This window comes from Hydra vulgaris, chromosome 09, assembly GCF_038396675.1.
Source record: "Hydra vulgaris chromosome 09, alternate assembly HydraT2T_AEP".
Classification (NCBI taxonomy): domain Eukaryota; kingdom Metazoa; phylum Cnidaria; class Hydrozoa; order Anthoathecata; family Hydridae; genus Hydra; species Hydra vulgaris.
Window position 1 is genome coordinate 51,229,267 of NC_088928.1, and position 27,793 is coordinate 51,257,059.

The window sequence follows — 27,793 nt, forward strand, 5'->3', positions numbered from 1 at the left end:
TTATTATTGTTAAGTATAAAATATCCGGTATAACCAATTGGATAATTTTATTATCCTGCCGGATACCGGGTAATAAAAAATCTAGCCACCGGATATATAATGAAAATCAGCTGCTGATTACAAATGTTTTCAATGTTTTTTTTTATTTTAAGAAAAATAAAAAAAACATTGTAACGCACTTTTTTCAGTATACACATTTCAAAATCTATTATTTATTGAAATATCATATGTTCTAAACCAGTTTAGAAAAAGCTTTTTTTCCTTGGTTGTTTTTAAGGATTTACACGGGGAACATGTCAAATCTCTGAGGTTAACATCCAAAACAAATACCAATATTTTCAGCGAAATAAAATCGCGTTAAAACATTGCAAGAACAAAAACAGCATTAAAAGGTTTTAAAATATACTCACACCTAAATTTACATTATGAAAATGAATTGACAAGATTTAAAAAAAGAAATATAAATAAAAATACAAAATAATCAATGTGTATAAAATGTTGATAACTAAATTTTAATATAACTAATTATGCCATTTTATTACTTAAAAATCAACCCAAAAACAATTTATCCCATTGCTAGCCAAATTAAAGAAATATTTTACAAAAGTATTCAAACCAAAACGTACAAAAATAGCAAGAAATATAAAATCACAATTAATAAATCCTAAAAAAAAAAAAAGGTATAAGGATTGTCAATTAAGAAAGAAAATCTTGTCAAAATACAAAATAATGATTAGTAATTATTATTTACAGAAATAAAAACATGATCAGATAGCAATAAGTATTCGCTTAGTTTGCACATTCGCAATGTATAAATTATAGTATGTTTCAAAGTTTTCTGATCACATTTGTGTACCACGTTGTGTAAGATATTAATCAATTCACTTTTTGGTGTAGTGTTAATACTTTAAACCGTTTCAGCGAATTTGAAATAAATAATCCGTACATAATAAATATGACGAAAACGTATAAAAATAGAGGACAATTTTGTACAAATGTTTTGACTATAAACAAATAACTCGATTGAAGTTTAAAATCTGAGTAACAAAACTGACGGCAACGAAAAATGCTATAAAATAAATTAAAACAATTTTACCAATACAACTTTAAATTTCAACAAAATGTTTAGAAATAGCATAACATACCTTTAGAAATGATCGACAAGAACTGAAACAGTGTCATCTGTAACTTGGTAAGCTCGACCAGAATCTAAATCTCTCCCACCAAGTTTTACATTTTTCCAATGTCCAGGTCCTAAGCAAATATAAAAAAAGGTTTAGCGTAAATTAGTAAAGCAATTAAACTGAAAAAATTAGTTAAATGCATAAGCTATTGTTGCAAAAACTTTTCACTTTAGTAAAAGTGTTTATTTGTATAAATATTGTTCCATCGGTCCTATTTTAACACAAAACAAGTATAAATATACAATTCTCTGAACTATATAATATACAATTTTGTAAAATATATATTATTACAAATCTTTTATAAAACTATTTTTATTTCATAAGCATTGAGGCACTTTAGTTTTACAGCAAGCACTATCAATTTAAAATGCTCTGAAAATAAACTTGAAGTGTAAAATATTATTATTTTTTGACAAAAAAAAAACAACAACATTAGTTTTCCTTTATAAATTATTAGAATGAGTTCTAAAACCAAATTGAAGCTTAACAAAATCGCCATGGCTGACAGTTTAAGAAGTCAATTACATCATTTTCTTAATGATTACTGTTCAGGATTTCAGTAACTCTGGTTGTTGCTAATTGAATTTTAAATAATGAAGACTATAGTTTGATTAATAAGAAATAATTGCATATTATTTTCAAAACTATAAGTTTACCACTTCCTCCTACTGTTGTACTATCTGAAGATTTTAACGAAAAAGCCATTCCATCACTAGTTGCTCCTTTGTGAGGAAGTCGCAGCTCAATTGGCTTTTTAAACTTAAGACCATGTGGTCCACACATAACAAGAGGGCTCAGTAAAGTTTCACCTATGAATTAAAAAAAAAAATGCATATTAACATAATTAACAATATTATTAACATAACTAATAATATTATTAACATAACTAACAATATTATTAACATAACTAACAAAATTATTAACATAATTAACAATATTATTAACATAATCAACAATATTATTAACATAATTAACAATATTATTAACATAATTAACAATTTCATCAATAATAAAAGAATTAATAAAAAATATTTTCGACACTTCAATGGTATTAAAAAGAACAAAGCAGTGTTATGTTTATGTTTAACAAATATTAGGTTTTAAAATCTTTCTTAATACGGGAATGCTTTTCTTTATAACACCATCTGCTTTTACTAATTATTGGGATTCATTTTAAGGATTAAAAGCATCAAAGAGAACATCAAATACAACTGACTTCCTAATAATATTAGAGATTCTCTGCAATTTTTTAAGAAATTTGAAAACTCACCACTACTTGAATCTAAAGGAGGCATATGCTTGCTGTCTTGACATACTTTGAAGTAAACTTCTTGTTGCCGACCAGCAGGTAAAGCACCAGCAGGAATATATATGCTAACATTTGTTTCTGAAGACTCTAGAAGACCTCCACGATGATCAAACCAACCTCTTGCAGTTGCAATAACTTTAGGTTCATCATCACTAAATGTAAAGCTACAAATTTTAAAAAAAGTAATCCTTAAGTAATAAAAACTACATGTATACAAATATTGGTATTAGTAAATATTAGTCAATGTTAGTACCCTTCTTCGTCTCGGTAATTAGTTTTATCTTGTGGAGGTTTATATGGAGGATAATAGTCATCATTAGAAGGTTTTTTATAATTAGATGAAGGAATGCTGTACCCCTCATATTTGGAAGGTTGCTTGTAGTGTGAGTCAGAATTATTAAGATAAGACGGTTCTTGTTCCTGACGTGAATTGCCATAATCTAAGTTAGTAGTTAATTGAGAACGTGGTTTCACAATATCATAATTAGGAACAGATGATTCAACTGATGGAGCAAAATTTACTGTTGCATAAGGCTCCACTATTGGATTTGATTTTGATAACACTTGTTTTACTTCAGGATACTGAGTTGTTGGTTTATAAATATTTTGAGCATAAAGCTCTTGACGTGAACCAGGCTGATTTCTTGTATCAATTATGTAGTTTCTTGGAGCAGAGGGTCGAGGAGGAGGTGATTCATCTTGTGGAACAGCAACCTAAATTTAATACCGTATTAAAATTATTATGAAAAGTATGTAAATCAATTAACAATTCCACATTTTATTAAACTAAAAGATTTAGTCATATTAAGAATGCGCTAAAATCAGTTTATAAAATTAGAGCCAGAAAGGATGTTATAAAAAAAAATTTCCAGCCTAAATTCAGTCAACATGACTTCTGTAAATTTTAAACTCTAATAAGTAATCAATAATGAAATAATATTTAATTGGAAAAACTAAAAATAAACTTTTAGTCGTTGCACCACAAATGTAGTTCAGTCAATTTCAGATAATTTAAACTTGATATCATATTACATCTAGTTTAAAAATCAATGAAACAACCTTGTATTAAGATATTTAGTTGCTTAAGAACGTCATCAAGAACCTCCTGCAAGACCTTGTTAAGTCAAATCATCTTTGATTTGGGAAAATAAGAAAGAAATATTTTATTTAAATACATTTTTGTTTAATTTGTAGCTTAAAAAATTTGGGAGTGAACATTTGTTTGTTTTGGAAATCAGGATTGTGTACTTTAATGACAATACTACAACCCTGTTTTTTGCAGATCAAAACTGAGACAACCAGAGACAACCTGTTTCACAGATCAAAACTGAATTTATTTTGAAACTACCACTAAAAAAAAGTACCATCCAAGCTTTACAAGCTCCTCCTATTCTTACCCACAATTAGAGTAGATGTTTTGTCACAATTTTCTTTCTCCTGGGTTAGGTTTTTTAAAATGATCTCCAATTGTTGAGACAATTTGTGTTCATATTAAAGAAAACATGAACACAATTTAAGTTCATATTAAACAAAACATGAACACAACTTGTGTTCATAATTAATTTAAGTAATCATAAGTTAAAATAAATCTACAGGTGATATATCATTCATGTATGTTTAATTCATAAGTGTTATGTATATGACATATAGTATATGACATCATTGTAGAATTTTTTTTTTTCTCAAGATATTCAAGTATTTTTTTCCATAAATCAGCAAACCATATTTATTTATATAATTTTTCAACAAATCTCGGGTCAAATGAAATAGTTGAGAGTTTTAATTCATTTTTTTTTAAGTTGAAGTTTATTAATATATAAAAATCAAACAATTATTTAAAAAAATTTTTTTAAGCTTTATTTAATTGGAAAAAAAACTAGTTCATTCTATCCTCATATTTGAGGAGAATGAAATATGCAAATTGATGGGTAATTAAAAGAATACTAAAAAATATTAAAAATCCAACCAATGATAACAATTAAAAAAACAACTAATACTAACAATTAAAAAAACAACCAATTCATAAAGAAAGTATTTTTATCTATGTGATGATGTTTATCTTCTGGAGGTTGAGTTGAGTTGTCACTTTGTGCTGCACTTCTTTGTGCAATATAACTTGGTCCCTTTTACATGTCGCGTTGAATGCATGTTTAACAAAGCCAAACCTTGGATTTTAAATTTTCGCACTGATACCATTCACTGAAGCATTGCTCAAAACATTATGGCACTTTTTACACTTGACTTGGTTTGCTGCTGTTGTTGGAGTCACTGTTTTTGATTGATTTATCTGCTACTCATCATCAAATTCAAGCTTACATTGTTTTTTAGCTTGCTTTGCTGCTTTTTTGCTGTCAGCACCTTTCAAATTTCAAATGTTTTATATTTATTAAGACATTCCCATTCCCATCATGACATGTCTACACATTTTTTTGATCTGGTGTCAATGTGTTGGCTGCAAAACATTTGCTGCAAAGCTGTGGCATTCTATTGGGCCAATTGCAATTGTTTTTAAACTTCTTTTTGAATTTCCTTTTGAATAGCCGGAGTTATATTTAAGGTTGGTTGCAGGTGAGTTAACTGTGAATAAAATGAATAATAACTATTTCATTCTATTCTCTATTTTATTTGACCCACTTTTCACTCTTTTATATTTATATTTTATTTCTTTTAAATATGCATTAATTCTTGATCACATGACTTACAAGTGTTATATTTAAGGTAACCAGTGTCCTCCTATTTTTTGTGAGAACTAAATGAAATTAAGATTTTTATGACAAACTCCTACATAAAAAAAGACATTGCTTGCCTTATATATTCTGAATTTTTTTAAATTTAAACAATGAGATTTTTTCTAATTTTATGCAGGTCATAAAATGCTATGAGTTTTTTTTTCCACTATAAAAATGATGTTTTTAATAATAATTAATTCAAATAACAAAAGTGTTTGATAGAGGTCCTTGAGAAATTGTTAAATCTTTTAATTAGAAAACATTAATTTCCTGTGGTTTAAAAAGTACACCATACAAGTAATGTATGGTGTACTTTTTAAACCACAGGAACAGATTGCTTACCAAATAAAGAACTTGGGAGCAAACTTTTCAGTTTGAATATACTTGAATTTTTTGGCAACATATCTACATTTTGACTGATAAAAATAATTCTGCCCTGGCAATAGTGAAAAGTCCTTTTTGCAATACGTTTCATACTCTTCAATTATGCACAAGTTTCCTCGGTTTAAAAGGTTATATAGCTTTTCTGATTGATAAATTGCTTAAATTTCTCCACCGATGGATCTTTTTATGATATACTTTATATTCTTGAGATCTAAATACCTTTTCTATCAAAGCTTGGCTGCATTTAAATTTTACTCTCAAGAGCTCTTTGCAACTGACATGGATTTGCCTTTATGGAGCAAATAATTGATTTTGCTTTATATTTATATTCAAATCCTTCATTATTTCCACTTCCAGCTTCTCTTTTAAAAGATTGATTCTGTTTATATTGCTGCAAAATAAATCCAACTGATGACGGAGAAACACTGGTCAATTTTGAAATGTCAACTTGTGATAATAAAGGATTTTGAAGAAAATTTTTTCAAAAAGTTCTAAAACTTTTCAATTTAATATTTATCTACGCATTTTTAACCGATAGCCAATATTTGTTATCATTTCAATCAAACAACACATTAGTTTCTGTGTGCAAAAAAATTAAAAAAATTTGTCAAGTAGTTTTTGAGTAATTAACGATTAAAAGGTGCTGAATTTCATCGTGTTCAACTAATATGTGGATTTAGTTCAAATTTTGTTAATTTGAATATGGAAAAAAAAGTCATCATATATTTTCCCATCGCATTTTGAAAAATAAAAATGTGGGTAACTCTATTCCAATCAGAACCACTTAAGAAATAAAAAAAATATGTGTAAAGATATATATATATATATATATATATATATATATATATATATATATATAAATATATATATATATATATATATATATATATATATAAATACATATATATATATTGAGTTGCCATTTCTGCATCAGTAGCTATGAGGTCTAGTGCACACAAAATAATTTGGACCATTGTTGTCCTTAAACGTGTTTGAATGTGCTTAAGGATCTATTTGCAGTTGCTACACTAATGGGTAATGTCAAATATACATAAGTGCTGCTATTATACTTTTAAATGAGAAACTTATATGATAATATAAATTATGGTGAAGAAAGCCATGTTGATTTGCACAGGGCATTTTATTATTGTTAATGTGCTTAAAGATTTTGTTTTAAACAATTTGCTTTTTTCTAGAGAGTAAGTAGTATTTCAGAATTAAAGAATTTATAAAAGATTTTTGTAAATGGAAAAAAGGTTTATAGGAGTTTAGATTGGTAAGTTGTCTGAAATAGAAAAACCCAAGTTATCATTACCCAGCTAGCACACTGACGTTGGGCCAACATATGTAAATACATTGCTAACATCAGCTGTTTGATCCAATGTTTGTTTTATTGTATTAATATTAATGAAAACCTGGATAACAACGTGATCAAAAATAGTTAGGAAAATTAAATTCTTCCAACGTATGTAAAAACATTGCAAATATTGGTTGTTTTTTCAATCTAAACCCAACGTTGATCTAATGTATAATAATCAACGATGACCAAATGTATATAACCCCATATTGATCTGAGATATATGGACTAACGTTAATCCAATGTTAATCCAATGTGTATGGAATAATGTTGGATTATATACATTGGATTAACTTTGCTCCATATACATTGGAATAATGTTGGATTATATCGAGTGGAACAACCTTTTGTTTGCATCAAGAAAAAGCAGATATACAATTATAAATTTGTATAGTTTATAAGAATTACTTTTTCATCCAATTATTTTAGTTGATTATGGAAATATATTTTGCTAATAAATTTTTCTCTTTCTTATATAACAAAATCAAGCCACAAGCATAGCAAACATGAACAATGTATCTTTAATCAAATGCATTAGTTACAAAGTTTAAGCAAAGTTATAATTAATATAGACAAATGTTGATTCATCAAAAAGATAAAATATAAGTATAAGTACATATATACAATTATATATGTGCATAAACATGTGATATGCAATGTGTAGATATCTAAACTAAAATATAAAACAAATAAATTTAATTCCAATAAAAGTTAAATATAACGTTGTGCAAACATAAAATATAACCTTTAATCAACTTAAAATACAATGTATTTTAAGTTGATTAAAGCTTAAGTTGATTTAAAATACCTTAATGGTTTAAACATTTGATCTGCAGTTTCATGGAGAAATAAAATATTATAATTGACTGGTGCAGTAAAGTTTGATATTGAATCGTAATTGCTGTAACTAAACAACAGAGATTCACTTTAGGGAAACAGTTTTGAAACTAAAATTCCTCAAGTGATACTAAAGCGGCCCTTAGTATTATTACCTACACAGCATTAGGAAACAGTTTTTAAAATAGAATTACTGTTGTAAGTAAATAACAAATCCAACATATGGTTTGAGCAACCATAGGGTGTCTGGACATAAGAAATATGATATGTTAAAATTACTGACAATAAAGCAGCCATCATAAGGTTTCCTAATTAAGCTATGAGATAATTTAAAGGAGTTTGAGAAAAGTTTTATAGAACTAATTTGTGAGAGATAAATACATCAGTAATAAAGATAGCTACACTGCCACCTTTACATCCATCTTGGCAACCTTTTTTTCAAATTGAGTTATTATTTTAAGACAATTGCTTCTCTATTGTACTTTGCTTCAAAACCTTAAGACATCATACTTACCACTTAACTAAATTGTATATTTATGAGTTAATACAGTTTGTTTTAATTTTTTAGATATAAATAAATAAAAAGCTCATTATTTGAAATATTAGTCAAAATTTTTATTAAAGCTAAAAAAAATAGTCTGAAAAAGAGTTTGTAGTTCTTAGCTATATAATAATGGCGAAGATTGCTAATGTTGCTATATTTGTATACAAACATTATGTATGTTTATATTCATATACATTTATATACATGCATATAATTTTTAAGAATGAAAACTTTTTAAAAAGAAAAGTGAAAATTTTGGCTTGGGCCCCTAATAACTCTGGGCCCTCCCGCAAATGCAGGCCCTGCGCTATGCTAGTGTATATATATATATATATATATATATATATATATATATATATATATATATATATATATATATAAAACAATTATAAGATTAAACCTTGGGTGGTTGAGATGTAACTTTTTGCTGAAATTTGCTCATTCTTTCTTGCAATGTAAGAACTTTTGTAGGTACTTCCTCAGGTTGGTTAGTTCTATATGACGGTAACTGCTCAGGCTCTTTGTAGACAGGTCGCTTTGGACTATCATAATGGTCTTCACCAGCATTAACTTTCTTTAAGGAGCGAAGCTTCTCATCCATCGAAACTTCTGTTTTTATTTCAGTTGGAAAAACTCTGCAATTCAAAATAATTTTTAAGGTAATATTAAAAATCATTGTAAAATAATAATAATAAAATATTTTAATTAAATTAAAAAATTAAACAGTACCTAACTGAATTAACCAGCTTTGCTTCAGGTGGACTTCTTGTAGGAGGAGAATCAGGTATTGGTTTTGGAAGTACATAGTTTGGATCACGAAGAACAGGTACATTTTCCTCCAACAGATCTTTCTCATTAATTTTTAATGAAACTGGTTCATAAACAGTATCTTTAATCTTTTTTGAAGCAGGGTCTCTATTGTTGTCTCTAAATGACTCTCTATAATCTTGCTTCAAGAAGTCATTATATTCTGGTGGTCTATACCCATTTGGAGGTTCCCTGTATTCATTGGTGGGAGGAACATATTTACTCGATTCTTTTCTAAGTGAACTCCTCACATCTATATTTTTGTCAAGAATCTATAAACAAGTAAAAAATAATACATAGAAAAAAAAAAGCTGAAAGATTTTAAAAAACATATAAAATGACTAACAGCTGTGGGAGGTTCTACATCATAAGATTCAATTGTTTGATCTTTTGCTGTTTTTGGATCCTTATCATTTTTAACTTTTTCACTTTTAACATGATCTCTATAAAAGAGAAACAATATTTATAAATATACAAGTAGATTAAAATTGCAACTAAACCATAATAAGTTTTTTTAACCTTTCACTAGAGCGATCCCTCTTTTTATCTTTAGACTTTTCCCTGATCTTTTCTTTATCAGTAGATTTTTTCTCTGGTTCAGGAGGATTAAATACTGGAGTATCATCAATTGGAGATTCAGGAGGACTAAAAGATTTTTGATTTAATAATTTTTAGCTTAGTTAAATGTAATAAAAAAAAATTAAGGAATCTTTATTTTTGAAAAGTACTATAAAAAACATAAAAAATTTTAAAGGATAAAAATAAACAAAACAACAAATCCAACAACACCAATACAAAACCAAATATAATAGAAAAAACTTTAGTTAAGCATGATGAATAAAATTCAGCATATAATATTAAGATGAAGACATTTATGTTTTTGATAGAAACATCATATATCACATATATATACACACACACACACACACACACACACATATATACACACACACACACACACATATATATATACACACACACACACACACACATATATATATACACACACACACACACAGATATATATACATATACATATATATATATATATATATATATATATAATATATATATATATATATATATATATATATATATATATATATATATATATATACATATATATATATATATATAATATATATATATATATATATATATATATATATATATAAATATATGCCTGTACAATATATATAATGTTAGTTTTAATGATGGCAGGATACAGCAAAAGTACTACTTGAAACACAAAAAGGATAAAACTTTTTCATCATAAAAATATACAAAAAAAGTAAAAAATATATTTATTGCACTTTCCAAGCTTATTAAAAATAAACTTCAGTAATGAAACTTGTTTAAACAATAAACCTTAATAATTAATAACAATAATAATAAAAACTTTAAAAAGCAGCCAAAGAAGCTTTGTTGTTGTTGTTCTCAACACTACGGCTTCAATAAAGAAACCTTGTAAAACAGTGTAACTGCACAGTAAACAAATTGAGCACTGTAATACTAGAGACATGAATGGGATCTGAACTCAACATCTTCTCCTTTATAAAGCAAACACACTGTTACTGCCTTATGCACTAGGAAATGTTGTTATTTAAATAAAACATTATTTAAGGTAATTCTACAAAATATTTATACAATTTTAAATCTCAAAAGACAACTGCTCCTAATTGTGGTCATATCACACACAAAAATTAATTTGCAACAAACATTTGAAATTAAAAAAACAACCTTTCATTATCATCATAATGTTTTCTTGCAAAAACAGGAGAAGAAGATGCACTCTCACCCTCTGTGTCACTATCAACACCAGATGTATAAGAGATATAATTTGGTTGATGAAACATCATATCATCTAACATTTCATCAGGCTAAAAGCAAAAATTAAAAGTAATTACTATTAATTTACTGTTAAATTTAGCAAATTAAATGTAAACCAAGCATATGGTCATAAATGCTTAAGGAGAGTCCCAAGTGCAAAGACAAGTTAAGTTTATCTTGTAAATAAACATTAGAAAATAAGTTTTGAGTTTATTAAAATTTCCAAAACAATTTATTTATTGAGATATTAAGGAAAAAGATTTGTTATTTTGCCATTATTCTTCTGGTTGAGAGGTTAATATTAACTCTAAACTAAAATATAACTATAAATTTGACAAAATAAAAATTGTAATTAAACGAAGAATACCGCTTTTCTAACTTTGTTTTATTTTTATTTTCATTAAAATATTTTGTTTTTATTTACAATGAAATCGAATTTATTTGCATTATTTCTTACTAAATCCAAAAAAGAAAAAAAGAAAAATTTTTTTAAAATAGTATTTCTGGTTTTAAAATTTTGTCAGTAGAACTTTTTTTTAACAAATATTTGTATAATTTTTGAACTTACATATCTTTTATTTATAGCACAAATATTAGTTTTGTTTTTATAGTAAAGTAAATATAAGTTAGATCTTTAAAGGGTTTACTTATTTGTGTTATTTTTATGCTACTATACATTTTATTAAAGGTTTTATACAAAAGCATTCTTCTACATAAAAATTAATTGTGATAGGGAAAACTCAAACAAAACGTTTATAACTTGCGTTTAAGTTATTTGAAAGTGGGAGGCTGAATAAGAGCAAATTTCATAACTGCAAAAAGTTGCAAAAACTGGCATGTATATGAATAGGCATAAGTGTACCATAAGAATTTGCAAACATTGGCATAACAGTGGTGTTACAGAAACAGGCATAAGTGGGAACTGGCATAAGTGCGCTGTAAAAAATTCAAATATCAACATAAGTGCAAATTGGCATTTCACACATATGCTAATTCGCACTTATGCCAATGTTAACAAACTTTTTAGCCCACTTATGCCAATGTTTGCAAATTTTTTTAGCGCATTAATGCCAGTTTGCACTTGTGCCAGTTTTTTCAACAGCTTCGCACTTATGCAAGTTCACACTTACATCAGTTTGCACTTGTGAAATTTGCACTTATTCAGTCGTCCCACTTGAAATAATTTTTTTATATGGAGGTCATTTATTAACTATAAAAGCATATTAATCAGACCAGTATTAAAAAAAAAAAAAATTAAAGAGCCAGAACTTACCTTCGGAAAAAAAAAAAAAAAAAAACCACAGCAAAAATTATAAGGTTTTTCTTTAATATCTCGACAAATAATTTGTTCTGGGAAGTTTAATTAACATGAAACTTACTTTTTAAGGATTATTTATGATATGAACACAACTTGTTTGGCACTTGGGTATCATTTTAGGCAAAATAAAAAAATTAAACTAACCTTTTCTTCTGGCATCCATGCAGATTGTGATTGTTGAGTAAAAATAACCTCTTTTAATTTTTCATAAAATGCTCTACTTAAAACATCTCCACCAGCAATATGAGTGTTAATTTTAGAAGTGAACACATGTGGATAAAATTCGTTCAGTTTATTTGCATTATTAAAAAGATTTTTAACCTGTTTTGCATTCAGTGGATCACCTGTAAAATTGGTGACATTTGTAGGAGAACTTAATATTTCTTTAACTAAAGATTGCCTCATATCTTTGACTGCACCCCGAGATGGACTGTTTAGCATAACAACTATCGGACATAATTGTGCATACATAAGCATTTCAATTCCTTCAGGTACTATATCCAACAAACAATGTTTGTTCTTTGCGATGACATTTCTAATTTCTGATAAACTAATTGAGTTGTTATCACCAGGATGATCATAAGCTGATGGACCTTTATTGAATAAATATTAAAAAAAAAAATTTTCAATATTAATTATAAAACTGTAGCAAAAACAAGAAAAAAGCTAGAGACAAAAAATGCTTGCTATACTTGGAAGTTCAAAACGATCTGGCATTTCTTCAAGAAGCTTTATTCTGGCTAAATCTGCTAAAGGACCAAGCACAACAACTGGTCTCATAAAATCAGCTAAAAAACAACAACCAAGTATTTTTAAGTTTGGATATTGAACAATATATTACTTTATTTTATATTTACAATTACTTTGCACATTTACATAAAGATATTTATATACAAAATGTGAAAAAACTGAATATATACGCATATGTTGTGAAGAATTATGTTAAAAATATCTTGTTAATATTATGTGTCAGTATATCAATTTATGTTACGCTGTTAGGTATTCTTGACATATAATGACTAGAATATCTAGCATAAACCAATGATAAAAATAATAGTACAGCAGAAACTAAACTATCTTACCTACTTTAAGTACAACACGTTCATAAGCTGGGATCTGAACACCTTCAGCTAAAAAATAATTATATAGATTATAGTACATAAAAATTAATCTAATAATTTTTCCTCTTGTTTTTAAGTTGCTGTAAGAAAATCTGACAGTCTTGCCACAGAGCAACACAGAACAACATTGGTAAGACAGTCAACGTCACCTTTCTTACGAATGCTGCTTATATGACCAGAGCATCACCAAACCTCAGTCCTTTAGACTCTGAAACTAGGGCTTTACAACAGATGCTTTTAATAACTAGGTTTCAATAAGTGAATTATTTGGAGATTTAGTAAATAATGCCATTTATTGGAAGTAAAAGGGTAAATATTAGAAACTTTAAAAGACCGCACAAAAAACATGAGCAATATTTTAAAAATAAAAAATTACTAAAAGATAACTCTTTAAACTTACTAAAAGATAACTCATCTAAACGGTCTTGTGAAACAAACTTTTGCTTTTTAAGAGTGCCACCAATTGAATTCCTTCTTTTTAATTTTGATTTACTAGGAGTTAGTGTTTGTCTTTCTTCCATCTTCTGTGCAATAGCAAGTTGCTCTGCTCTAAAAAATGAAGTAATGAACTTGAAAATTGAAAATAGTGATTTTGAAGAAGCTCATGTATTATACAAATAATTCGCAATGTAATCAATTTGACAAAAATTGAAGAATTTTGTATGCAATTTCTTTACCAAATATATATTTTTTTACCTTGATTTATTTGGGAGGACACCTCTTTCAAGCATTTGCGCATTCTTTCCAACCCTTTGTGCCTGCCAATAGCCTATCAAACCTTGGTACATAGTGTCACGAACATTAAAAATTTCTCCTTTTCGAAATGTTAACTCATTTGTATTTGCTTTTTCAGCATGATCAAAATTAACTCTAAACATAAATGAGTTTAACTAAACAATAGTTACTAAAAACAATTATTAAAACCATATATTCCTAATACATATGGTAAAATAATTCTGCATACTAAAACGATAAATATTTCATTAGAAACAAAAAACAAACCTAATAAAAAAATTATCTCCTAATTCCTTTTTTATTTGATCGAAAGCTAAAGAAAATATTAACATTAAAATATATTACTAATACAGCATAATATAAAAAAAACATATTAATATAAATAATCGACATAGGAATTAAAGCAGTACTATAATACTTATAAAGTAAATAACATTTTGAAAGGATAATTAATATGTTACTTAATAATAAATAAGTAAATAATATGAATCAATGGTATTTGTTCTCAAAAATTATGCTAGAAAGGAAATTCATTCATTTTGTTTTTATTAAATTTTACAAATTTACATAAATAGTTTAAATCTATAAAATGCCAAACGTATCTTCAGATGATTGTAAGTTCCAATTGCTTGTAACTTATGAATGTAACTATAAATGCAAATGTAATTATAAATGCAAAAAATTACTTGATTGTTTGCTTTCAACTACAAGTGATACATCATCAGGAAGGGCAAGCAAAATTAAGACTGCTTCTTCACGAGTTATGTTTTCAAAGTCGATTTCATTGCACTAAATTTGCAATAATAAAGAAATAAATTATAAATTAAGAAAAAGATAATAAATCACAAAGCAATAAAAACAACATTAAAATTTAATTATATAAGTGATTAAATTAAAAAAAAAATCAATGACAAATAATAGAAGAAAAGAAAGAAGAAAAAGATAAAAAGTTAAAAAAAAAAACTAAAAGAAAAGAAAAATATAAAAGAAAAAGTGGAAGACAAGAAATAAAAAATGGGAGGAGTGAGAGAAAAGTTAGTAAGTTTTAGAAAAGTTTAATATGTTAGGTAATTATATCTTTACACATTTGTTTTATCAATTTTTACAAATAAAGTTTTACAACTTTTTATAAAACAAAATATTTTTGATATTAAGTTTTTTGTTATAACTTTTTTTTTTTGTTAGAAAAAAATATTATTTTTATAGATTAAGTTAAAGTAAATGACTTTTTGTGTTATTAACAAAAAAATTAATAACCTATTTATTAAAATTTTCTATTTTTCCAGAAAGTTAAATAACTATAATTTCTTATTTTTTATCTTTATTTTTCATCTAATAAACAAAATGCATTTGTGGTCATAATAATTACCATAATAATTTGATCTCCAGGCTTAAGCCCTTCTTTTGCTGCAGCACTATCAGGACGTATAGCAGCAACAAAAATGCCAACAGAATTACCACCTGCAACTTGAATTCCAACACTTCCTGTTTTGTGAAAAGATATTACTTTTGCATTTGGCCTAATAAAGAAAAAAGATTAAATTTTTGTGATCCAGGACCTTAGCTTGTGGTAAGCTTAACACATGAACTGAATTTTTTGAAGTATTTTTAAACGATTCTAAGCTACTTGGAGATAATGTAATCAAAATTAATCATTATAGTAAATAAAAAATTGAAAATAACAATTTGAAATGTCACTCTAATATAAATGGAACAAAGTTATTACTATAATTTTAGCTATTAATTTCTATAGTCTTAAAAACAGTGTAGAAAAATTATTTTCTGAATGCTGGTAGTAGCAGTTCTAAACAGTTATAAATGTAAAAACAAACTTTACCAGCTGATCTACAAACAGAACCTCATTGAGCAGTTAAAACACATTGCAATAACTAAGAACAAAAAAAGGTGACCATCATTTGATGACAACATCTCCTGCATGAATCCAGTAAGAGAAAACACAGGATGTTATAAGAGCTGTTTACTAACGTTAAATTTGTACAAAAAATCCAGGAATATGTTCTACTGATTTTTTTAATGTTTAATATACAAAGATTGACAATAATCTTTTTTACACCATTAGGTGTAAAACCATGTTTCCTTTACACAATTAGTTGTAAAGGAAGCATTACAATAGCAGAGCTAATTGAGGTAATCTTTTTGTATTGAGTTAAAATACATTGAGTTGGCAAATCCAAATTTAAAACCCTGCTGAGGGCTTTTAGTAACCTTGCATTTGTGAGCTGACTATAGTGTAAAACGCTTCACTTATAATATTATTTAAATGAAAAACAGAGAAAAGCCACGACCTAAAACTATTTTTGATTGACATCAGGTTGGCACAAAATTTTTAACATATGGGTTTCACTATAACAACATAAAAACAAGGTCATCAAAAAATTACTGACTTCAAGCACTTTTAGATTAGCAATAAGGTAGGCATAGCAAAATGCTGACCCTAATTTTGAGGGCTTATATACAGTTTTATCTGATTAAGATTATCTGATCATTTAGATTTTACATAGAATCTTATATTACATCTAATAATTTGGCCAGGGACTTTATATTAAAGTTGGCCAAATTATTAGATGTAATATAAGATTAAGATCAGCATTGTTATAATATATTTTGCATACTTAAAGTTTTAGAATGCTGACTTTGATCCATCTGGAAAACTGACAGTTTTCCAGACAAAAAAAAACAACAACATAATATTACATGCAAAAATTATACATTTTTGCCGCAATGTCTTTTATATCTAAAAAGTACCTGCCTAACTCTAAGTCAATGAATGTATGAAGCCCCCACATGAACTGATTGCAAAATAAAGTGATATAAAATAACACACAAAAAGATTACAATTGATTAATTTATTGTTTTTAATAGATAGTGTCTCATTGTGCACCAAAACCATGTTTTAATAACAAAACAAAAAAAAACTATAAAATTAATAGCATGGAGATATGAGTATATATAAACAAGAATAAATTGAGGTTAAAAAACTTACAGCTGAGACATTCTTCGCTCTAACTTGCGATTACTTTTTAAACGTTCAATTTTTGCATTCATATCCTCTACCTCCTGATTTGGATGTGCTGCACTTGAAAAATGTTTTTTTGGAGTAGCTTCAGCCCAAGAGTCTTTGGTGTCATTATGATCATCATTTGAGGGTACTGGAGATGAATGACGATCTGGAGGTGTAATTTTAGATGATTTTCGATCAGACTCCTTGTGAACGATCTTTTCTTCTAAATTTTAATTTTAAACTTTAAACAATTTAACACAAACATTTAAACTTTATAAAGTTTATTAAGGAAAAAAAAAACTGAAAAAAATACCTTTAGTCTTAAGAGAGGGTTCAGAGACTTCTTGTTTTTTTTTTCCAGAAGACGCTTCTTTAGATTTAGGTTTCTCATTGCTTACTTCTAATGATTTAGGTTTTTCAGGTACTATATCTTGTTCTAGTTTTGGTTTTTTAACTATAGTTAAAGTTAAAGTTTCAGTAGCCCCTCGTATTAATTCTATACATTCTGAAATCTTTAAATTATCCAGAGGAGTGCCATTGATCTACAAATTCAACAAACGAAAGATTTAAAAAACAAATTTAGTTTAAAAAAAATAAAAAAATAAAACTATGAACATTTTAACTCTTGTAAATAAATGAATATCTTAAACTTGTTTACCTCACGAACAATATCCCCCTTTTCCAAATTTTTAGCTTTTGCAGCAGGGCTATCTTTTGCTAAATCTTTAACAAAAATTTGTTGACCTAGTGAAAAACCATATCCTTGATCTCCACGATTCAAAACCACTTTAATTGTGTCTACATTTAAAGCTTCCTTACTTTTGCTTCTATGCAATGATTCTTTACTTTTTGAACGAGTTAAATCATCTCTACTTCGCGATTTGCTTCGACTACGACTTGAAGCCTTTTCACCATCTTCATTCGCCCTGCTAGAATTTAATTTCTCCATATCATTTGGTTTTCTTTGAGTACTTCTACTTCTAGGTTTTTCTACTCCTTCAGTATCTCCTTGAGTTTTACTTCGACTTATATGTTTATCACTATTTTCTATGCTATTTGGTTTACTTTGAGTACTCATAGTTCTAGCTTTCTCTTCTTCTCCAGCATCTTCTCGAGTTTTACTTTGACTTTTTTGTCTATCGCTATTTTCTTTCTCCATTCCACCTAAAGAAGCCTTACTTTGACTTTTAGGTATTTTTACTGATATTTCAGACTCAATAGTTTTTGAAAGATCTTCACGAGTTTTACTTTTACTCCTAAGGGACTTTTCTTCAGTTTCAGGATCTTCTCGGTTTTTACTTCTACTCCTATGAGATTTTTCTCCTACTTCAGCATCTTCTCTGTTTCTACTTCTACTTCTGTGAGATTTTTCAGATTTTTCTCCAGTTTCAGCATCTTCTCGATTTTTACTTCTACTCCTGTGGGATTTTTCAGATTTTTCTCCTGTTTCAGCATCTTCTCTGTTTTTACTTCTACTTCTGTGAGATTTTTCAGATTTTTCTCCTGTTTCAGCATCTTCTCGATTTTTACTTCTACTTCTATGGGATTTTTCTCCTTCAGCATTATCTTCTCGATTTTTGCTCCTACTTCTATGAGACTTATCTCCTCCTTCACTATCTTCTCGGTTTTTACTTCTACTTCTATGAGACCTTTCAGACCTATCTGTGTCAGCATTATCTTCTAAACTTTTGTTGTGACTTCTACTTGACTTTTCCCCTTCTTCTCCTTTTTCTCTACTTTTGCTTCTATGCCGAGGCTTTTCACCGTCATGGTCATCCTCTTTTTGGTGACTAGAGTGATGTTTTTTGCCACTCTCTTGTTCCATTTCTTTTGGTTTTTTACGAGATCTTCCTCGTTCAGAGTCTGTTTCTTTAGAACCATTGACTTTGCTATCATTCAAGTTTTCAACATTTTTCTTTGGAGGATTACTTGATGGTCTTTTTATTTCCTAATAGATAAATACTAGATTAAAAAAAAATATATATATAATTTAGGAATTCAAAAATGTTACTTATATACAAACTCTATATAAAAAAACTATGCAGATTTCCCTCTAAATTGATTAATAAATTTAATGTAATCAACATAAAATTTATTAATCAACTGAGAGGGAAATAAACAAAGAAACTCTTAACAATATAAACTTACAAAAAATGTGAAAAATATTACCATTCTAGCTTCCATCCCGGCTGCTTTAAGAGCTTCAACAGCATCATGATGTGAACGACCATCAACATTTCTTTCATTTACAGACAATAAGATATCACCAACTCTATACATACATACATACATACATACATACATACATACATACATACATACATACATACATATATATATATATATATATATCAGGCCTTGTTAAGAAGCGTTACGCAGCTCACATTTTTCCTGCGAAAAGACGATTTGCCTACGGGTTCAGCAGTTTTGCATTACGTAAAAACTTTTATCTTCTAGAATATTTAAATTATCTTTTGATATCGTTTACGTGACGTTTATTCAGAAGAAAATAATGTCGTAAGTAAAAGCATTTAACTGCAATTGTAAACTAATAGATTTTTTGTTAAAGAAACAGTTTGTTTAATAATTTTTTGTTGTTGTTAAAAATTAGTTAAAGAAAATAAAGTGTTTTAAGTTTTATCTTAAGGAATTGAATATATAAATTCCTTTTAAATATAAAAATTATTTTTTGTCATAATAATTTAAAAAATGCACGATTTATTTTGATGTAAATATTTTATTAATAAGATATTTTGTTTATTGTTAATTCAATAACGTAAAGTTTTAATGACGTTCGTTTAATTTATGAAAATAAATTATGATCACGAATATGTTATCAGTAACTGATAAATAATAAAAAAAAACTCCTTATTGTTTAAAAACATTATTAAAGAGAGTTCACAAAATAAATAAGAAAAAATTTATAAACAGTTAACAAAATAACCAAACACCAGCTGTAAAATTATAAGAAATTAAACAAATATTATGTTACGTTATAGAAAAAAAAAAAATTTAGTTCCTATTTGAAAAAATAATAAAAATGATTTTTCAAATAGGAACTTAAATTTTATTTGTAATTTTTGTTATAGTGAGAAAATAAAAAACTGCTTGTATGATTTTTAACACATTAATAAAATAACTTTAATTACAATGAGGTACTTGAAAAGACGCTAGTGACGCAATATAACTTCTAACAATATAAAATATATTTGCTGAGTTGAGTTACTTTGAAATGCATTATGTGTTTTCGTTATGCAGCGAAATCTCGTAACAAGGCCTGATATATATATATGCATATATACATATATATATATATACATATATATATATATGCATATATATATATGCATATATATATATATGCATATATATATATATGCATATATATATATATATGCATATATATATATATGCATATATATATAAATAATTAATTAAAAAAGTAAGATGAAAAAAAAACAACTTTTTTACGGTACTTAAAGTTTCATGCCGTTTGCGGCACTCATCAGCCATATATTTAAATCAAGAAAAAACCGTTCAAAAATACAATTAAAAAACCGTTACAATATTAAAAAAACAATGGAATGAGTTCTGACGTCAAATAATAATAATAGTAATAATAATGACAATAATAATAATAAAAATAAAAAATAATAATATGGAAAAACATCTTTTTTAATCGCCAGTGTCATATTGGGACAGAAGGAATCTGTTTCTATGTCTACACTTAGAAACAATCTCACTCCTTTTATTCAATAAATTAGTACTTTTATTATATAGAATTTCATATTTTTCGGTGAGACATAATTTGCAAGATTTAGATGTTGGATTATATGCTTTACATCGCCTGAGAATTTTCCACTTGACTATAGGGACTAAATTAGCTTCTTTTAAGTTCCATACATGTTTTGAGAGTTCAGTATCATTTTTGTATTTAGCGATGTTAAATGATTTAACGTGATTAGCGTATCTTAATTTAAAAGGAGTCTCACTTATCCCAATGTAGGATTTTTCATTAGAAGATGAATCAAGATTATCAGTTGTAACAGTTGCTTGATATACAATGTTGCTTTTTAAACATTTATTAAACAACAGACAGAGATTTTTATTATAGCAGTTACAGTCCTGTTGATTAAGGTATACTATATAACAACCTCAAGCTTGTTATATAGTTGGTTTATACCGTGACGATGGCTTGGCAGTTTTTAGTAATAAAAGCGGCCCTCAAATGGAAAAAATAAAAAAGCATTTTGTCGAAATATTTAAATGCAATGGCTTACGGATTTCTATACAATGCAACATGAAAATTGTAAACTACCTTGACGTGACTCTAAATCTTAGTGACTGCACTTTTAAACCTTATTTCAAACCTGATAATACATTAAATTACATCCATGCTGATTCAAATCACCCGGCGAGTATATTCAAACAAATACCACGTTCGATTGAACTTAGATTGTCTACAAATTCATCTAACAAAGAAATATTTCAAAATACTATTCCTCTATATAATGAAGCTTTATTAAAGTCTGGTTATAAATGTAGTCTAACATATAATCCTATAACAATATCAACTCCAAAACGGAAAAGAGCCCGCAACATCATTTGGTTTAACCCTCCATTTAGTAAAAACGTTAGCACCAACCTGGGAAAATGTTTTTTGAAACTTATTGACAAACATTTTCCTAATAATAATAAACTGCATAAAATCTTTAACAGGAACACAGTCAAAGTTAGTTACAGTTGTATGCCAAGTGTAAAATCTATTATAAATTCGCACAACAAATATATTTTATGCAACAATACAAACCTTAATCAACAGGACTGTAACTGCTATAATAAAAATCTCTGTCTGTTGTTTAATAAATGTTTAACAAGCAACATTGTATATCAAGCAACTGTTACAACTGATAATCTTGATTCATCTTCTAATGAAAAATCCTACATTGGGATAAGTGAGACTCCTTTTAAATTAAGATACGCTAATCACGTTAAATCATTTAACATCGCTAAATACAAAAATGATACTGAACTCTCAAAACATGTATGGAACTTAAAAGAAGCTAATTTAGTCCCTATAGTCAAGTGGAAAATTCTCAGGCGATGTAAAGCATATAATCCAACATCTAAATCTTGCAAATTATGTCTCACCGAAAAATATGAAATTCTATATAATAAAAGTACTAATTTATTGAATAAAAGGAGTGAGATTGTTTCTAAGTGTAGACATAGAAACAGATTCCTTCTGTCCCAATATGACACTGGCGATTAAAAAAGATGTTTTTCCATATTATTATTTTTTATTTTTATTATTATTATTGTCATTATTATTACTATTATTATTATTTGACGTCAGAACTCATTCCATTGTTTTTTTAATATTGTAACGGTTTTTTAATTGTATTTTTGAACGGTTTTTTCTTGATTTAAATATATGGCTGATGAGTGCCGCAAACGGCATGAAACTTTAAGTACCGTAAAAAAGTTGTTTTTTTTTCATCTTACTTTTTTAATTAATTATTTATTGATCTATTTTGTGATTATTTCACTTTATATTGATCACTCTTAAATCGAAAAAATTGATTATTATTACATAATCAAAACAACAATATATATATATATTTATATATATATATATATATATATATATATATATATATATATATATATATATATATATATATATATATATATATATATATATATTTATATATATATATATATACAACCACACACACACCTATATATAACAACTACTTTTATTATAAAATTAAATTCTTTAATAAGCTCAAAAATAAGTGTAGAATTATCAACACATTTCTGACCAGCACAACAATCGTTCTATAAGAATAATCATTATCATTAGCCATTTTGTCTTGCAGAATTACTGTAGGTTGCTTTGACAGGCAGATTGTTGTACAGACTAATGTGTGTTTTTTGTTGTTGATATTTTGTTAAATGAAATACTTTCATAAAAACTCTAAATCATATATCAACTAAAAACAGTAGTAAAAAAAACACAACAAGAAAACATACTTGAGTTTTCCGTCAGCAGGACTTCCTTGCACAATATCAGAGACAATAATTGAGGTATCTCCAGTTTTAAAATGAGGATTATCAAGACCACCTGAAATTGCAATACCAAAACCTTGCTTTGCACTTTTCTAAAACAAAATTTCACCACACAATGATAATTACCAAAATTAGTAGTACTATTCATGCATGCCTAAAAATAATTTTTAATTTTATTAAATCAAAAAAGTTAATTTCAAAAACTACCTTTTCAAGAGTGACTAAGGTCCGCTCCCATCCATCTTCATTCTGTGGAAAAAAATCAATACAGTTATGTTAATTAATACTTTAAGCTAAAAATAAGTATGATATTCAAAATAAACTTATTCTTATTATAAGGGATACTATTAGTAATACTAATAGTTAATATAATAGCTCAAATATGTGAAAAATTAAAAGTAATATACAGCAAATTTGATTTTATCTTTTAAAAATGATTTTGTTTTGTAATTGTATTTAAAATGTGGCATTTTATTTATTTAAGTTTAGCTTTTCTTTTCTTTTTGTTTCAATCTGAATAAAAAAACACAAAAGTCATTAGGCTACATAGATTTAAAAACTTTTACACATTCATTGATACAGTTTAATATAAAGTGCTAAAACTATACAATATCATTTTACTACTTGCAAACATAATAATGAGAGTATAAGATGGCGACTGTTTTAAGAATTTGGAAGGGAGAAAACTATTAGTTAATTACTTGATTTTATATAAAATATTTTTGATAAAAAGTTTTTTTTGGAAGACAACGCTTGTTTAATTAAACAGTTATGTTTAATATCATTAATAAATATATATAGGAGTGTCTTTCCAAAAGGTGCCGAGTTATTTTTTGAGAAAAAATGAGTTTTTCTGCTTGTTTGAATAAATAAAGTTGTCATCAGCTTAGTAGTAGGTATTTTCAAAAGGAACTAAATAATAAAATAAATAAAAGTATAAGAAAACTTGCAAAATAGTAATTCATTGATTTCTGTACAATGAGTTTTTTAGTCATAGCATTACCTAACACTTTTTAAAAATTCATTCATCTTATTTAATCGTTATACACATATTTTAAATTTTTTTTATTGAAGTAAAACATTAACTTCATTTTTTAAATATTACCATTGTTCTGTTTAATTTAAACCGCAAGATTCTGTATGTATACACATACAAAGTGCTTTTTTACTAGAAAAAAAGGTGGCAGAACTCTGACTTTTTTTTTATGTCAAAAATGAAGCAATAGACCTAATCTATAAATAACAGTATTTCAACTTGAAAAAGAAACATTTATTTTAGCCAATTATAACTTACAATTTTATCAAGGATTATCTTGTTAAGGGGACTATATATATAGATAGTTGTAAAAGAGGATCCAAGAAGCATCAAACTCTTGGCTATCGCTTGTTTAAAGAACATTTTGTAAAAATGTAAAAACATCCATAAATTTTTTATTACAAAGTGTAATATTGCAGCGCCTGCGAAACGTAAACAAAACAAAGTTTTTACACACTTGTGGCAGTCTAGAGTTAAAGTACTTTATGCTAAATGCAATTGAAAAGCTGATGTAGGGGGCTGTTGTAAGCATGTTAATGCAACATTATACTAACTAGTAGACAATACAGTCAGACATTAAACTGGTCCCAGCAAGTGAAACACATATTGACATTTTACAGATATAGCATGTTCCAGGTAAATCAACCATCTCTCTCTCTCTCTCTCTCTCTCTCTCTCTCTCTCTCTCTCTCTCTCTCTCTCTCTCTCTCTCTCTCTCTCTCTCTCTCTCTCTCTATTATTCAATAATATTGAGCACTCTTAAACGCACAAGAGTATTTGTATTATTATTATTATTTTGTATAAATTTGCTCCTATAAGTTGAGCACTCTTCTCAAGTCGTCAACAAAATGGAAAAAATAAACTTGAAATATTCAATCAAAAATATACCGATTCCATCTGAAAAAGAATATTAATTAAAACTACTAAACAAAACAGAAATGCTCATAAAGAAAATGAGATGGAAGGCGTTCTTTTTCATAAACAACTACCCAAGAAATGATTCAAATTACTCAGACTACGGAATCAAATCATCAAAATGCCCACTACAAATAAATGAAATGCGTTCTTTCGAAAAAGACCTTATAAACTTAATTAAATCAATAAAATTTTGCAACGTAAACTGCAAGTTTCAAAATAATATGCAAAAAGATTTAAAATCCATACGTACGTTGCATAAAACATTAATAAAGGCAGACAAAACATCTAATTTGTATAAATCTAAAGATTAATACAACAAACTGTAAACAAATGCAATTACCAGGGTGTTAGCCAGCCTGATGGCACCATGATAACGCGGTTTCCCACTTGGTTTAAAATTCCGAAAGGTTCTTAAGATCATGGTAAAAAAATTTTTTTAATTAGTTTCAGATTTAAAGTGTTGCGCTAGATGAGTAAAAAACGCAATTAGTACGCACGACAAGGAAATGAATTGAGTTAATGAATTAAGAATTAAGATCAATTTTTTAATGTGAAAAAACGTGTCGTCATTAACAAGCAAGATCATTCATTAAATAGTTGAAAAAAAAATTATTTTTAATTTTTAATTGACGTCAGTTATTCTTGAGTTAAAATTGTTCAATAAATTGTTTAATAAATTATTTCATTAATTTATTTTTGTTATTCAAAAATTCTTTATTTACATTCTTGATGTTTATCTTAAGTTAGGAAAGTTACAAATAAAATTTGCATATTAATAAATATTATAATTTAAAATAAGTTAATAACGTTTTTATATTAAAAGATTTATTAATAATTTCGGTAAAATAAGTTAGCTGGTAAAGTAAACCGAAGACATGCAATGAAACGTATTACATATTTTATATTTGCGTAAAATATAAAAGAAGATAATTAAATAATATTATAATATTATTAATTATTAACAATATTTACAATAATTACAAAAAAATTTTTTTTAAATTTACAAATACAAAATTTACGTAGATATTTAATGTATATCTGTAAATTAAAAAAAAAAAAAAAATAAGTTTTTGTATTTAAATATATTTTTTTACTTAAATACCTAATTTACTAGATATTTAAATATGCCGGTTAAATTTAGTTGATGCCCTCATTTTAAAATACTATAACGTCTGTATGATATTTTGTTGACTACGACATATTTCCGTTAAATGATCAGGTCTGTAAATCATGAAAAGACGAAAAAAATAAAATGATAAATTTTGTGTTATCATAAAATATAAATGTTTGAAGCGAAAAAACCCAGACCGTAGATTCTTTTTTTTTTTATATAAATTTTTTTAAAATCCCAATCGCTTGTCCAAATTCAAATAAGATTTTAAATAAACAAGATTTTTAGGTAAAATGAACATCATAGATTAAAAATTTGATATGTTCCGATCGTTTATTGGCGCTTGTTCTTGATTGCAAGTTCTTTTTTGGTCGGAATTCTTGTATTTTTTGTAAAAATTGATAGAAATATTGTATTTTGACAACTATATAAAGCTAATATAGGTCAGAAACAATTAGAACTAGGATCTATAGAAAATTAAGGCACTTTTTCAAAAGATTTTTAACAAAATTTAGTTAACGCCAATGAGAGAAAGTGATCTAAAGACTCCGAAATGGTATTCTTTAAATTCATTATTATGGGTAGTAAAAAGGATTAGAAAATTATATAAAAAAAAGAAAGGTTTCTTCAAATATTAAAAAAACCTGAAGCAAAAAAAAAATATAACATCTAAAGCTTTTGTTTGGGCATAATATGCTTATAAAATCATGCTAATTTCAAATAAATAAGTTCGAATAATTTGTAAATCGCCTTAACTACACCGAGTATTTAAATTAAAGTAGCATTATATTTGATGGAAATTGGCGAGCCAACCAAGTTTTTCAATTAAAAGTTATTAAATTTTAGAAACTTTTATTTAACTTTCATTTAAAAGCTATCGATTTAAGTAAGTTTTTTAACTTTTGAATGCATCTATGATAAAAATTGTAATATAAAATATGTTGAACAATACCTATGTAAGAAAGTTAAGAAAATTTTTTTAAGTATTTTAAAAATTTTAGTTTTAAAATGCTAAAGTATTTAAAAACTGAAACATTCAAAATCTTTCCATATAATTAGGGTTGCCTATGTCTGGATTTTACGAAAATTAAAATTTTACGGATTTTAAAAACCTGTAATAATTTTTTTTAATGTTTTCCTTCGTAAAAGCCGTAAAATCCTGGCATTCCTACGTATAACGTATAGTGTTTTTTATCGACTGTTGTTAATTAAAAAGTTGTTTTAGCAAGTTAAAAAGTTACAAGTTGATCTTGGAAATTATCAAAAATGTTTTGTTAAAAATTAAATACTATTTAGCATTTTTTTTACATTTATAATTTAAAAATGAAAATAAAAATAACAGAAGACAATATATGTAACTAATCGTTTAAACCTTTTACAACTGTATTTAAAAGCGATGTACGCAATTAAAATAGATCAAAGTTTTAATGAATAAATTCATTAATTCATTCATTAAAAAAATTGCAAACAATTGTCTTT

General features: G+C 26.7%; 1 protein-coding gene across 1 annotated transcript in view; it reads right to left on the reverse strand.

Annotated features, from left to right (window-relative positions):
* Positions 1-385: 385 nt before the first annotated feature.
* The window catches only part of LOC100208025 (tight junction protein ZO-2-like), a gene marked incomplete at its 5' end in the record, with an annotated part of 36,629 nt that continues 9,221 nt past the window's right edge, over positions 386-27,793 (reverse strand). Inside the window, 25 exon segments of the mRNA NM_001309750.1 lie at positions 386-1,069; positions 1,146-1,254; positions 1,841-1,993; positions 2,455-2,645; positions 2,747-3,207; positions 8,745-8,979; positions 9,074-9,423; positions 9,498-9,594; positions 9,671-9,796; positions 10,892-11,031; positions 12,444-12,892; positions 12,992-13,087; positions 13,382-13,429; positions 13,821-13,969; positions 14,117-14,290; positions 14,423-14,468; positions 14,842-14,944; positions 15,525-15,675; positions 17,160-17,400; positions 17,491-17,719; positions 17,836-18,600; positions 18,661-19,125; positions 19,347-19,449; positions 23,214-23,341; positions 23,457-23,498. Coding sequence (NP_001296679.1) covers positions 1,148-1,254; positions 1,841-1,993; positions 2,455-2,645; positions 2,747-3,207; positions 8,745-8,979; positions 9,074-9,423; positions 9,498-9,594; positions 9,671-9,796; positions 10,892-11,031; positions 12,444-12,892; positions 12,992-13,087; positions 13,382-13,429; positions 13,821-13,969; positions 14,117-14,290; positions 14,423-14,468; positions 14,842-14,944; positions 15,525-15,675; positions 17,160-17,400; positions 17,491-17,719; positions 17,836-18,600; positions 18,661-19,125; positions 19,347-19,449; positions 23,214-23,341; positions 23,457-23,498 — 5,049 coding nt within the window. The 3' untranslated portion in view covers positions 386-1,069; positions 1,146-1,147.